Raw genomic sequence first — 15,403 nt, 5'->3', positions numbered from 1 at the left:
TTTAAAGATACTAGTATCTACTCAGATACCAATAGCAAAAACTACAATACTGCGCACATCTTAACGACGATGCGATTTTAAGATTTATTTTATCTTGTCAAATTAAGCGATATTTATTTCCGTCTGGGACGTGACCTGCGAGGGGTTATGCGGAGAGCAAGTCGTCTGCTTGATGCGCAGGAGTTGCGGTGACGTCCGAAAGACGCCGAGCTCTGATTGGCTATGATTGAAGGATAGTGGGTAGTCCACAAAGCAAGCTGCCTTGAAGTGAACTCATTATCCTTCATTAAGAGCCAATCAGAACTCGGCGTTCTGACGTAACTACAACCCCTGCAAAAGATGCAGACGATTTTGCGCTCCGCATTGCCTACGTATCTATTCAGGCCAAAAAATCAGAATTTGAAGGATACTGCTAAAGGGTTCGAATACTAAAACAAATATAGTAAATTCAAAAAAATGCATATTAAAAAAGTGAACTGAAGCATTCATCAACACCACTTTTTTTGTAGTTTAAGTTTCAGAACTTGTGGCTAGTGTATGATTTTTCGAAAAAAAAAAAAGTATCTTAGCAACTTTTACTTTTGGTGAGCTGGAAGGCTTTAAAATGTACATTCAAGTAGCACAGTTTGGCACAAAATTTGGTCATTGTCTGGATATTTAGTGCCTTGAAAACCTCTAACAAACAAGGTATAAGCGAACTTGGTATTCTTTAGTCTATGTCTGGGTATTTTGTGTCTATACAGCCAAAAGAGTGTCGAAGTTAGGCTTCATTACCTATTAGTTCGGTTGTCACCTGGCTTTTTTGGGTCTTTTAGATGAAATATCACAATAAGGCTTCACTTGGCCACTTTTGGCCCCAATTCATAAGCACGGGCCCGAATTAGGCTTCACCGTTGTCGTGCTGCTTGGGAGGGGTACAACTCTTATTATGTTTGTTTCGATACCGCAATCTCGTAGAGTGAAAAATCATTAAATCTTTAGTTATACTCAGGACAAAGAGTTGCTGTTCTAGAAAATACGACGTAAACTAGAATGCCGGTGTTCTTACAACTGTGGTCAGAAAACACTTAATTTTATATCCTGATTTTCAATTCATGTTGTCATATACCCCCACGAGGCTTAGTCTCTGTAGTGAGATACAAGTTGTGACTAAGACAAAGCCGTTACAACTGACAACAACGTATTTCATCTGAATTCCGACAGATGATCACTACGAAAAACACTGAAAATAATGTTTCTCACTATACAGAAAAATAATTTATTTATAAACTAGAAGTGCTTAGCAACAGCGTAGCTAAGGGGAGAATGATGGGCATAGGTGAAGGGGGTAGCGTGAACCACAGAAGCAGCATGGACAGCGCGCACTGCAAGTGGGGCTGGGTGAACAGCCTTGACGACGACCGGGTGAGGGCCCTCCATAGCGGAAGAGAAGAACGCAGCGTCGGCTGGGGCCGAGGTTTTGGTGCCGGGCTCGTTAGTCTCGATGGTCGGGTGGAATCCAGTGGCGTCGGCAACGTACTTCACGAGGCGTGTGACACCCAAGGCATCAACGTAGCTGTAGGAGCCGACCTTGTTGTTGAACTCATCTCCAGTCTCCTGACGGGTCATGCGGGTGCCGAACTCGTCGACGTTGTCAAAGCCAAAGCTGTATGGCTGTGGTGGCTGCGACATAGGAAACGAGAAACCAGTTCCTCAGTGTCTGAACGTACCCCAATCGAATGCACAGACATATATTGGTCTCTGTGGTTCAGGCATTTTGGTTGCGCGTTGATTTAATACGTGCACACACAGGTTATGAACCATACATTCTATTTTTTTATATTTTGCTTTCCTCTTTAGAACAATCAGAGCAAGCGCTAACGAAGTGCGAGTACATCATTCAATTAAAAATACCAAAGAAAGCTACTTGGTATACTATTTACTAAAAGGCAAGAGTTATTTTTTGTTTGGCGATAACAATAATTGTATTCCAAAAATATAGGTTTTACGTCACTTTGCTTCTCCTTATACAGATGTTTCAGACCCCATGGAATGTGCTCTTGAGTTACATGTTTTATGAAACTTACAATAGAATTTGAATTAGTATTTTTGTCCTTTCTTTACATTCCACAATAAAATAAACGAATAAACAGCTTTATGTCTAAGCGCATAGATTAAACAAAACATTGTGTTAAAAAGAACTTAATAAAAGTTGCAAACGACAAGGAATATTAACATTCAATCCACCATCTTATTATATGGTGAAATACCGAGGACACTAAAGTCGCCAGTTTCTAATCAGCACACTTCTTAATATATGCCTCACGCAAATAAAATGCTTAGAAATATTTTATGAAAACTACAAGAACTTTATCGTTCTGCACCGTGAACAGCTGTAGTGAAAACTATTTTCTGAAATTATGCTTTATCGGATCTTTAAAGGCACAAGGAACCTCCCCAAAAAGCATCTTTATGTGCCTGTCACGCATCTCACAAAATAAGCAAAACGACAAAAAAAAAATTTCCGTAATATTTATAGTGCCAGACACATTTCGAGGAAGGAGCGGTTTCGATACCTTGCTTTCATAACGGAACGTCGAACCCCCCCAAAACTTGCTTTGAAATGGGTTAAATTAGTGTTTTTATATCTATCGTCTTAACCAGAAACATGCATTTCTGCTTTTAGTGTGTAATAATGAAACAGGCGTGTAGCCAGGAATTGTAATTTAAAAAAACATAATATTTGATTTATTCAGGTGCTTACTCCTTTTGCGTAGTGCGGTTTTGGACTAAAAAATTACAGATTGGTTTTCGGGAACCACATTCGTCACATTAAACTCTTGGAATTCGTGAAGTGGTTTAGCTATAACACACTTAATATTTTCCTAGGACATTTATATTAAAAAAACGAGGTTCACGTTCTCGCTGACGTAAGTGAAATTTCAAGCATCTCTTATGATGAACAATCTACGTCAAAGACGATTGTTCACCCCTACACATTGTTTGCTCTAACATATAAGTGATGATCAACCGGGATAATTTTGAGCTATATTGACCATACATAGATACATTTTACTCGTTCGAAATCGTTTTCGGGTTGGCAGGTCAATATATTTGCGGCCCATCATTATTTTTATGGTTTATAATCATGTATGCTCACGTGTTCCACAACAACTCCACAAGCCACGTAGGTAAAAAGGCAGCACACGAGAACCTGTAAAAATGAAGAGCACTGTTAGCCTCATGAATTTCGTTGCAAAGGTTTAAACGTTCGATTCAATCCCAAGGCCACGGAAAATATGCTCAAACCTTAGAAAACATCTTTGATGCGTTTCTTCTTGCTTTGAAGTAAATTCTGTGGTGATCAGAGGACACATCCCGAGTTATATACCCGGCAACGAGCATTCCCGACTCGCCAAAGGGAGGTTAAGCTGTCCTCGTGAACGAATTATCGATGAGAAAAAGGGCGGGGTTCATTATATTTTGTTCTTGTTGAATGTAAAGCATTTAAATTAACTTTACATTTTACGACATCTAGACACATACCAGTGTACACGTGAAAAATAATGAGCGTTCCCCGTAGAGACTAGCAGCTCGGCTTATTTGGCAATACAAGGTCCCTCTATTTTTCCCTTAAATCGGGCATTTCGAATCGTGCGACAATTAATGCTACCGCGCATAATTCTGGGACTCTCTCGTTCAAAAATTTTAACATATACAGGTAAATAAGAAAGTGAAGTAAGAGAGGTTTAGGATTTGAGTAGGGTTACGTAATAATATCTATCAAATATGAAGCCAGAGGCATTGCTTTGTTTTCTTCTGCAATGTTATAGAAAATATTGAATTTTCGATCACTGCCTGATATGTTATTATTTAATATAAGCGTGCACAAACACCGCGGTTAAATGATAGATAAATTAACCTTACCAAGCAACCAAAATAAGGAGCATGGAGATTACTCATCGAACCAAGAAAAGTTCAATAACGAAGAGTGCACTAAATTAGTTTACCAATGCAGACACATTAAAGACCATATGAACAACGCAAACTAAATATGAATATATACTGGGAGGTGTCAACTCAGATGAAGAGTGGACGTTGCAAGTTGTATTGCGTTAGCCGCGCTATAGAACACTCTATTAGAATGTAAGTTCACAGAGACAGTCAATCATGGTGAACAGGATTATCCTGGCAATGTACGAGCCTCAGAAGATGGTTTGATCTAAAAAAATACGAGACGCGGGGACATTGCGAAAGTGAAACGCTAATTGTATTCTGAGCTTCATAATCCGTTAGAATAATTTAATTGTTTGTCGTGATTGGATGCCTTCAAGAACTCCGAGAAAGTTATTTTAGAAACATTTTTTGAGTGTGCAGTGGCACAACCTTCTTCGAAGAGAAGGCTCGTGTTTTCAAAGAAATTCCTATATACGTCGCGTTCCACCTGTTCCGAAAATACACATGGAAGCTCCATCGATGTTTCGAATTTTTGCTATTTGAATTGCCAGCATCTTGTCTCAAACAATAAACATAGAAATAAAATTTCGTGGGCCCAGTCTAAGAGATGCATCGTTCCACCAACAGCTGCAAGAACACTATAACCATTAAATGATGTATTTTAAATACGCAGTACAGTAAGGCAGGAGCCTTAGATTTTCCTAAAAGTGACTGTGGTTACTGATTTGAACCATGCCATTATATGCAATATTTGAATAGATAGTTATACGGAAATAATCAACATTAAAATATATAAAACAATTTTTTGCATTGAAGAATTCAGCACCATTTTTATGAGTAATCAATAAGACTGCATCTATTTTAAGTGCATGTTGATTGTACTCGAACGATTATTAACGTATAAATGTTTTCGTTATCTCAAGAAAGATATTTACTCTTGGTTTCGTTCGCGACGGAGTAGTCGGCCTTGAGGATAAGGCGGACGAACTCTCTTAAAGTCCATATCTTTTTGCTCCTGGTCTTATTGACACGGATCGTCATGGTCTACCATTGTATTTTATTGATGTTTTAAAAATTATATCTTTGAAATTTATTCAAATCATATTGGTTCCTGTAATACGATGTGTCGTGCTTGCAATATCTTCACCGATACACCAATTATAATCACCACTTATGCATTTTATAAGGGTTCGTCCTACGGACCGACTCTCGTGCTACACAAGAAAAAAGGTAGCAAGCACGGAAACACAAGTACGACTCAAGTAATAAAGCAGGGCACGATCTGCCGTCAAGGACACGTTAAGGGTGCCGCCGTCCTGTGAGCCACTGTTTAGGAACTCGCAATTTATCCGTTACATTCCTGTTCCGTTGGCTTGTTTGGAATGCCAATGTAAAGAGTGACAGGAATTAAACCGGGTCACGTCTGTTTTTACGTTATTAGAATCATGACGGCAGACGCCGCGTAAAATACTACACTGCAAAGACCCATGGCAGTTGAAGAAAGATTAAACACTGCTTGTGATAACATTGTACAAATGGCATTAATATATTCTATGATTAAAAACATCTTGTCTAAAACACTGACAGTTAGGAGGATCAACATCGAGGTGTAAAAAAATGCATTGACATATTTTTTTACTACAGTTAGTGCTGCGATCAGTTGCTTCAAGCCGACTGCAATGGGGCAGAGCGTGCAGTGTGTTTTGTGGAATCATAAAAGTAAATTGCCCGTTTCCGTTCGGGGGCAGCCTTTGTTGTATGCCTAGTGTGAATAAAGATACGATTGACGCCGTGCGCACCACATGGCGAGAAATGGACCATTGCTTAGATAATCTCGGGGCTAAAAACCGAACGCGTAGTACCAATATACTATAAATAAAAAAATAAAAAAAAAGACATGAAAATACTATATTTGCTTGGAATATTAGTGAATCCTTTTAACCCAAATAAAATATTCTGGGAGACGTAGGCGCCTCAGGATTACTATCTGCACAACGCGAGGGAAAGAATTGCTGAAATTGTATACAGGGTTTGAATTTATCAGAGCAGCTATTCATACATTATTTAATAAACAATATATTTGGAATTTTAATTTTGTGTAATCTACTGTATGGTTAGCAGAACCCATTCCGCGTTCTGGCAGGATCTCATACTACTGGACGCTTCACAAGATATGAATTTGTGATAAAATTTAAAACGTTATTTTTTCAGAACGGTGCTTCTTTAGATATTAGTTCTTAGTGTCTTCGGTCACTATTTATAATTATTGCGCATGCATTGACCCCATTAAATAAACCATTCTTTATTGTAAACCTCTCAACGTATTTATAGCTTTTTTAATATTTGGGTTTTCCCTTTGGGGGTACAGCGTATAAACACAGGGAGCCGTGAATCCGGAGAATAACATATTTTATTAGCGTCTCGCCACCACACTTCACCCGCCACCCAAACAAATGCAAAAGTAAAAATGTCGGCGCTGTCCTATCAAACAGACTCACATCGAGAGGCCCACGCTACCGTATAGGTCAATTCGTGGGAAGGGGGAAGCTGCAAAAAGAAAGAGGCTCCGAGGACCAGAGCCTCCCCCAGCGAGAGAGTCTCCAACTCCCGCCCCCCCCCCCCCCCCCCCCTTCTCGGGAATTTTGAGGCCGATTTATATGGCCTGCGAGAAATGCACGCGCCCGGTGTAGACGGTGTGGCTTAGTCCGCAGAAGGGGCACGTCTACATATCGCTCCCAGTGGTGTGCCAGTAACAAATTCACCCAAGAAGGGCGAGGGAGGCACCGCCCTCTTCGAGAAATGCAGCCTCTCCTCGTATCTTGATAGGGAGACGGGGAACACATGGTTCACACAAACGCAAACTACGAAAAGTTATGAATATTTATCGCATTTATGCTTATGCCATCAGCGCAATAGAGCAGTTCATAATTAGAGGCGCTAAAGAAAGCAACGGTTTCAGGCAAGTCACCATGATTGGGTGACTTTCTCCTAGTATAGATTCACCTTCCTAATATTGCATTGATACAGTTGCAAAAGCAAGGTAGGAGCAAAAAAGAAAATGGAAAGCTTATATTTATTTTAATGCATAGACATAGTTTCATACATTTTGGGACTACGTATGTCGCTGAAACAACTCGCTGCGGCATTCTTGTATACTAATGGGATAAGAGAAACATAACTGTTTTCTTTGCTACAATCATTCCGGCAGTGCTTATTCTTCTGTTCATCAGTTGCCTCATTGTAGAGCAAAATAGTCACGAAGATGAACGCGTTTCTGCCCACAGGGTCATCGTGTAGAAAGACACTTTCGGAAACCAATTTTGCGACATCTTTTTGACGCTTTCTTTCAATTAATGGTTTAAGCTATTAATTAAAAGCATGCATTGTATAATCTCAGAAATGTCAGGCAACTGAACTCCCTCAAGAAAAAACTTAGGAAGGCGAATAGCAGTAATTAACGTATATAGATCAGCGAATGGAGGGGCTGAAAATATGTATAGATCCCCCCAAAAAGGGTATGCCCTGTATACTGATCAGTGAAACGCCATGCACAGTGCCACAGCGCGGAAAGGTTTCACTTTTGTTTTTTGTTTTATCATATTTTTAGCTCCGTCAATCTTTAAGCTCTCAGGGTAGATTGCAGCGATTTAAAGTGCTTTCGTGAGAGCAGACCCTCAAGATTTTCCGTGCACTCGACCATTTTAGGAAGATTTGGGTTTAATGAGTCACGAAGGACGAGGAAGGTGATATTAAAACCGCGGGATCAATTTACATCCTTAAAAGATGGTCGTACGTGTCTGCCTACTTGGGCATGATGCCCAAGTAGGCAGACACGTACGTGTGACGTTGTCAAACAATGAAAACAAATTTGTTTGGGAAGAGCTAACAAGGTTTGATAAATGCATGCCGTTTGGGTAGCTCAAAAGGCTCAGGAACCCTTTATCAGAAGGTGCTGCCGAAGAAAATACAGACTGCTATTGCTGCTATTGCTATTGTAGAAATGAGTTATACAAATAGCATGCCTTCTGGCAACGTGCGTAAGTGTGGCCCTGTCAAACTCTGCCCTCGAATATATCATGTTTTTTTAGGAAATGTAGCATGTCGTAAAATGCCCCAGAATAGTGACTGAATATCTTACAATGAAAAAAGTACCTATAAAGTTGTAGCCAAAAGTTCAATAAAAAAACTACCTCACTAAAACCACTTAGCGGTCGACGTGGTTGCTTAAATAACCAGATATGTACGCCGTATAGGAGCAGTAAGTAAATGATTACCAAATATTGAGCAATAATACAAGATAGTATATTTCCAAGGTGTTGGAATATCTGGAAAAGCACTCAGAGGAACATATTTTACTCAGTCAGTAAGATGATTTAGTATATGCTTCGAAGTGCTTGGCAACAGCATAGGTAAGTGGGGTATGGTGGGTGTAGGCGAAGGGAGCAGCATGGACCATGCACTGGGGCAGGGTGGACGGCGCGCACTGCGACGGGGGCAGGGTGAACAGACTTCACGACAACCGGGTGTGGGCCCTCAGCAGCGGAAGAGAAGAACGGAGTGTCGGCTGGGACTGAGGCCCAGAGTGTCGAACCGAAATTTTTATCGGTTCGGTTTCGGTTCGGGTTCACGAATTTCGGTTCAGCTCCGGTTCAGTTCCGGGGACCGAAAAATAACGGTTCGAACCGGTTTGAACCGGTTCGAACCGGTTCGAACCGCTAAACTGTGAATATGTTTTCCGCGTTTCTTTGGCTATAGGCACTTTTCAAGGGTGAAACGAGTAACTATTTACCTTCTTTTTTTTTATTTGTTGAATCCACTTTTATTTTCAGGTACCAAAAATAAATTGCGTTGTTTCATTTGGATGAAACAGCAAATGAAAAGCTAGATTAACATATATGACCGAACATCTCATTCTTTTTATCTCAGTCGCATATATTTTACCTGAATCTAAAGGTTATCAGTCTGGTGTGTCGCCTAAAATGCACATGAATAGTAGACCATTGCGTCGCAATATTAAAAGTCGAGCCCTACTGTGCTCTTGTACTTAAAAAAAAAATAAATACAGTGCATACAATCATAAAATGGGCACATTCTCGCCATATAAATTCTGAAATCTAGATTATAAAATACGTTTCACAATATATATGATGACGATACAACTAAGCTAAAAGCGATAATATTTTCAAAATGTCAGGAAAGCTTTAGCACAAACCCATTCAGTCTACCTCTTATAGAACACCGAGCGGCAAGCACAACGCTTGCTTTCCTGACTAATATTGTTTTCATTCAGCACCATGACGCAGGCGAATAATTATGCAGAAAAGAGTGACCTTCGCATTCAGCACGGATCTGGCCTAAAATAGAGCGCATTGAAGTGCATATTTTCGACAGAGCTTGGCGTTTGTTGTTTGTTCTTGACAAGATGCCGGTCAATTCACTTTGTAAATAAGCATCACCTTTGCTAATTGGTGATTTGTTGTTAAATAGAACAAAGTAGTATTTCATAGTCTACGCGACATTACAGCTGCTTAATTGGTCACTTTTTGACGGTCTGCGTGCGCAATCGTCATAGTTCCGCCACGCGCCACTGTGTACTTTGTTTTCATCCAGCCCACAGACACATAAAATCGTTGTTCATCAAATAAAAGACGCAACAAACTTCTATAGGTTTGAGAAGTTGTATACTCGTCAGGAACACGTGTGATTTAAATCAGCTTCAAAATAAAAAAAAAATCGCTAAGTTATTTTTAAATAACTTATGCAAGTGCCTCTCGAGGATAAAAATGCCGGAAAAGATTTTCAGAGCATATTTCAGGGGATAATGTGTGGGTGCATTAACTTATGATGTATGTCTTTAGGGTGATTGTCCCTTTATCTATGTTGTCAAGTCTTCAGGTAGTAAATAAATATTTGCTATTGTCATCAATCAATTTGACTGAATGGAGTTCATATAACCGCTTGAGACCGACACGGGAGGATGATACTCGAAAATAGCCATCCGTTGAGTCTGCGGAACGGGCTTATTTGTTCGCTCTTTGGCAGTGTGAAACACCGGCTCACGGGAAATGCCAAAAAGAACTGTGTGCTTTCGTTATAGATTTGAAGGCAAATACACAAAATGGGCAGAAATAGAGATAATAAATGATATTCTTCTGAATAATGCCATTCAAGACGCCAATTACTGTGAAAAGAAATATATAGGAATGGATATCTTAAACGTAAACACGTTTGACAGAACTCCGTCTGGTTGGGTCAAAAAGTTGAGAAATAGACTTTCACAAACCAAGTCCTAAACATTTAGTGGCCCGATGTTTCAATTGGTCGAGATCAATAGGTCAAAAGCCGCTTAGCCCTCGGCGTGTGTCAACGGACTAGGGCACTTAAGAAGAAGTGGGTGAAGCAAACGACACACCGTAGATAGAAAAGGAGCTGCTGCTCTCCACGTGCAAATAGTCGTGCACTTGCTTTGGGGCCTAATTTTACAACTCCGTGCTTTATCAGTTATGCGCGCTCTTACATTTTATTAGACTGCAGAACATCATCGCGAGGCTGCTATATATACTGCATAACTTTACAATTTGGAGATCCCCTTTTGCTATACTTTGTTTCAGCTTAAAGCGGCATTGCAAAGGAACGAAGAAAATCAAATGCTCCTTCGAACGGCGTGCCTATCAGTGTCAAACACGAATGTTCAGCGCCGCCATTGGTCTAGAACGTGGGATAATGATGACATAAAATTCTAGAGGTAGGACTGGCTGAATAGGCGCAAGGACCCCTTCTGATCCTTTCAAGCACGTGACTTTCACTCAAAATATTTGCTTGTAACACCTCGTAAATTGGTGGGGCGTTCACATCTTCATAACTGGATGTTAATTTCCAACATTTAGGAAGATCGCGTATGGTTGTTGCACGCTCTTGTCATTTCGGTTCTCTACTGGTTCAGACCAAGGACGTCATCAACAAAAGAAAAGTTGCTCAAAATTCTGAATCTCTTTAACCTATTATGTTCAAAATACGCTAGGTTTATTGTTTATTTTATGTTTAATCTGTTGCTAGGGCCCCAGTCACTAATTCGAGCGAAAGCAATGCAAATTTTAAAAAAAATGGCCAGAAACGCTTTGCATGGCCTTTTCAAGTACAGACGCAGCCTATGCCACAAGCGCGAGCCTTTGGTCCCGAGCACTCGCACTGCAGGAACGCGCGTGCTTGGACGCTGAAAGCCCAGAGTTCGCTTTTTTAGCTTCTGAAGTACTTATTACCACTCAGTCACACTGGAAGCGGATCCGCGTTCGCAACCGCTTTGCGAACGCGGTTGTAAAAAGATCCCGTACAATTGCACGCGTACTTGATGTCATCGAGTGCGCGTGCAATTGCACTGGATCTTTCTACAACCTCGTTCGCAACCGCTTTGGGAACGCGATCCGCTTCCAGTGTGAAGGAGCGGTTAAAGTGGAACGGAGTATTGTGTTGAGAACATCACATTTCTACAGAAAACTGCACTGTTTAACATGGTTCGCATTTTGGTCAGAAAATCAAATTCTGAGGTGCAAAATGCACACTGCAAAAGGTTCGCGCTCAGCGCAACACATGTATTCAGAAATTTTTCTTGCATGGCACAGCGTAGTGAAGGACGGCCCAAACGTCTGTCACCCCAAAAACGCGCTTTCTGAAAGGAGTGATTTCGCAAACGAAGTTGTTTTGCAGGATCACGCTGCCTGCTCTGCGCCGAAGATGCGGAGCAGTGGAACTTTCACAACACATTAGGTTTTTAACCCCCCCCCCCCCCCCCCCCCCATTTTTTTTTCTTCATTTGACGGTGCTCCTCTACAGAACACTTTTTAGTTTGAGAGACTCCCTCCTTTGTTTAGGGGTGCCGATTCGACAATTATATTTCTGTCATTGTTTGCAGTAATTCTCCGTTTCTTTTATTTTGCACCCAAAAACTGTGAACTTTAAACAAAACTGCGAGATTTTGAGCGACTGCCGACGTTTGGCTGTCACTCAAAAACCACTAGAATCTTTTTTTTTTTTCAGGTATCTCTGGAGTACACACTTGTAGTTCTATTTATCGTCAGATTAATAAGTCATATTTAGTTCTTTCAATCCTTTTATTCTCGGGGACAATTTTCGGAGACTGTTCACCAACAACGAAAACATGTCTTAGTGCCTCAATGATATGTAAATGTAAAATGATTCATGCAACAATTTTTGCACTTTCAGCAAATGCCGCTAAGAGGTAATCTCCGACGTTGATAGCTTGCAGAAACACCCATTAGTTTCCTTCTCTGCTCAATGGCAGACGCAGAAAAAAATAAAGGAAAGGACAGCTTTCCCTTTCTCAACTCGCAGCTCGAACAAGCGGCGATCTGATCTGAAGCTAATTGTATACCGCCAGTGTTCATCATAGTCATGCACTGGGGTTGACAAAAAATAAAGCATGGGTTGAGCTTTAGGCATTATTAGAGTTCAGCTATTCTTATCTTTGATTGAACACGAGTCAACACGAATGTTTGGCGATGATGATTGTCAAAAACACGAGCACTCGGTTCGGTCTCATGACAACCGAGTACGTCACGGTGTCGCGTTACTCGCAGTGAGAAGTCGTGATTGCATGTGACGTCAGGGTGTCAACAACGCTAATACACCTGTATTTCTTTGCAACTCAAGAAGGTAGGGCGGGGGAAAAGTTTGCCGGGGAGGAAAAAGTATAGGAAACGTTGGAGAAGAGAGGGGAAATTTACGTTCTGAATGTAAGTCGACTTGACGCGGTGAGTCATGCGACCACGCGACGGGACCGCGTGACGTGACATTATTTGACAGCATGTCTTGAAACCATGACGTGACGTGACCACGTGGCACACGATTAACCGTACTGCCAATACAAAAGCGCCACGAAAACCCGCAATTTCTTATACATTGCAGTTCGGTATATGACAATTTGATCACTACATAGAAATGCCAGCTGCCAATTTTTACTTCTCAAACACTCACTTTGTAATAAAAAAAATATTACCGTGAACCGTTTTGAACCGGTTACCGTAATATTTTTTTCCGGTTCAGTTTCGGTTTAGTTCCAAGATGGCGGCAAAGATTTCGGTTCGGTTCAGTTCCGGTTCGGCTAAAAATAACGGTTCTGTTCCGGTTTTCGGTTCGGTTCGGTTCCGGTTCGACACTCTGCTGAGGCCAGCGTTGTCAAAGCCAAAGCTGTATCGCTGTGGCGGCTGAGACATAGGAAACGAGAACACCAATTCCTCAATATCTGAACGTACTCTGACCTCATGCACAGATATGTATTGGTCTCTTTGGTTACAAGACACAAATACACAGAGACCAACAAAACCTTGGAAATTATACTGAGCAAAAATAATTAATTTATTGAAAGCTTAGAAAGGCCTGGCGACGGCATAGCTCAGGGGAGCGTGGTGGCCGTAGGCGAAGGGGGCAGCGTGAACAACTGGGGCACCATGGACAGCACGCACAGCCACTGGAGCGGCATGGAGAGCGCGAACGGCGACTGGGGCTGGATGAACAGCCTTCACAACGACGGGGTGTGGGCCCTCAACAGCGGAAGAGAAGAACGGAGCGTCGGCTGGGACCGAGGTCTTGGTGCCTGGCTCATTGGTCTCGACGGTGGGATGGAAGCCGGTGGCATCAGCAACGTACTTCACAACACGGGTAACACCGAAGGCATCAACGTAGCTGTAAGAGCCGACCTTGTTGTTGAAGGCATCGCCGGTTTCCTGGCGGGTCATGCGGGTGCCGAATCCATCAATGTTGTCGTAGCCGAAGCTGTAAGGCTGTGGTGGCTGGAATGTAAGAAATTTAAATAAAGAGGAGTGACAGATTTATATACTTGGGATAGTTTGTATGCGAAAATAAGAAAGCTCCATTATGCATGGAACCAGCTGAAAAGACAAACAAATCGCCCGCTGACTTACCACCTGAAGCTTGATAGAATAGCATCAAAAATTGCAAACCAAATACCCACAATATTTAGAATCACGAAGAAGTTTTAAACAACAACGGAAAGCCAACTTTGACCCATCCATAGCAATAAAGAAAGTGCTTAGGCATGTACCGTACTTGAACTCCGTTATATAAACAACTTACGAAATTTCCATCGTGTTTTGAATTCAGTAAAACCTGATGATTGCTCCATCATAAAATTTTAGCAAGTAACACCGACCATCACACAATGTCGCACCGAAGATGACGATATTACTGCGAAACACGTTATTTTAAGCTGTCGGTTATGCACGACCTGACTGAAGAGTGCACGACTTCGCATAAAATTACACTATATTGTATACCATGCCTACCCTCTACAACACGAACCGTTTGTTATGTATGATATATGTCCATTTCTTCAAACCTTTCTTTTGAAGTCCTTAATATTCACAATGTATATAGCAGGTTAGTACAATTTTTTCTTATACAAATTTAGTATTTTAAATCTTACTGTTAAGCGAGAATTATACCTGGATCGTCATAAGTTTACAGATTCACGCTAATATTGCATGGAGGATAAACAGTCGTCAATTCATCTTATCATTGCCATTGCATTATTCGCGTGGTGATTATCTCATTACTGATTACATTATAAAAATATGGCACTAGATAAGCATGAACAGTGTTTATTTGTTCGTAACGTGATTCTAAAACAGGTTAACGGTCAGTGGCACAGGACACTTACGTGTTCCACAAGAACGCCGCATGCGACGTAGGCGAAGAGGCAGCAGACAAGAGCCTAAGAGGGAAAAAAGTATTGTTAATCCTTGAAATGGGGGGTTTAAGCCAGGAGTTATTGATCGCGGAGTTAAGTGCCTGTGTTTAAATTTGAAAACCTGCCAGCGTCTACTATGAAAGTTGTTTTCGTACCTTTGAGAACATGATGGATACTTCTCTTGTTTCGAAGTGGAATCGGTGTTCAACTGGAAAGATGTGATGGCTTATATACCCGTCTTTGGAAATTCCAGACACACCCAAATAAGAGCTACCGAGCTCAAGAACCAGTCGTAAAATAGAAAAAAAATCTGTGATGATTATATCTTGACGTTCTAGAACGTGGGTGCACGTAAAGCAAAGGAATGCTGGTTGGAGACTTATTCACGTGTCCAGCGGACCTGAAGTAATGCACGCGATGAAGGTCCTAAACCTCCAACGGAGGGGCATCAACTCTCTAATTTAATGTTAATTTGAAGGGCAGTTTGAAGAATTATTGAGATGTCTATATATTTTGTCATTTCTTTACAACATAGTTTAATATACGGTAACATATTATATATAATGTTTGATATTTCCATGAGCTATATTTCCAATTATTTATGAACACTCAGACCAAAGTGATTAAACAAGCATTGATAGTGTCTGTTTCTATTGTTTTCAAATTTTAAAGTAAGCAAATCTTACACTGCTAAAAACAGTAATCATGGTAGTCCTGTTGATTTGTCCTACATTATATTTTGAA

At 40.9% G+C, this 15,403-nt stretch overlaps 2 protein-coding genes across 2 annotated transcripts; both read right to left on the bottom strand.

The window, feature by feature from the left end:
* Window positions 1–1,269: 1,269 nt before the first annotated feature.
* Window positions 1,270–3,300, bottom strand: LOC120840977 (cuticle protein 10.9-like). Its single transcript, XM_040211791.1, has 3 exons — window positions 3,289–3,300; window positions 3,140–3,211; window positions 1,270–1,662 (listed from the first exon to the last, which is right to left on the bottom strand). The coding sequence occupies exons 1-3, from the start codon at window positions 3,298–3,300 to the stop codon at window positions 1,270–1,272; spliced, it is 477 nt and encodes a 158-aa protein (XP_040067725.1).
* A 9,977-nt stretch (window positions 3,301–13,277) lies between these two features.
* On the bottom strand, window positions 13,278–14,844 carry LOC120840989 (cuticle protein 10.9-like). The gene is made up of 3 exons (XM_040211809.3): window positions 14,815–14,844; window positions 14,630–14,683; window positions 13,278–13,742 (listed from the first exon to the last, which is right to left on the bottom strand). The coding sequence occupies exons 1-3, from the start codon at window positions 14,824–14,826 to the stop codon at window positions 13,320–13,322; spliced, it is 489 nt and encodes a 162-aa protein (XP_040067743.1). The 5' UTR covers window positions 14,827–14,844; the 3' UTR covers window positions 13,278–13,319.
* Between the last annotated feature and the right edge of the window lie 559 nt (window positions 14,845–15,403).

Source organism: Ixodes scapularis, unplaced genomic scaffold (assembly GCF_016920785.2).
Source record: "Ixodes scapularis isolate PalLabHiFi unplaced genomic scaffold, ASM1692078v2 PGA_scaffold5__190_contigs__length_132052651, whole genome shotgun sequence".
In the NCBI taxonomy this organism is placed as follows: Eukaryota; Metazoa; Arthropoda; class Arachnida; order Ixodida; family Ixodidae; genus Ixodes; species Ixodes scapularis.
The sequence above is the reverse complement of the archived record's forward strand: the minus strand, read 5'-3'. Positions and strand labels throughout refer to the sequence as shown.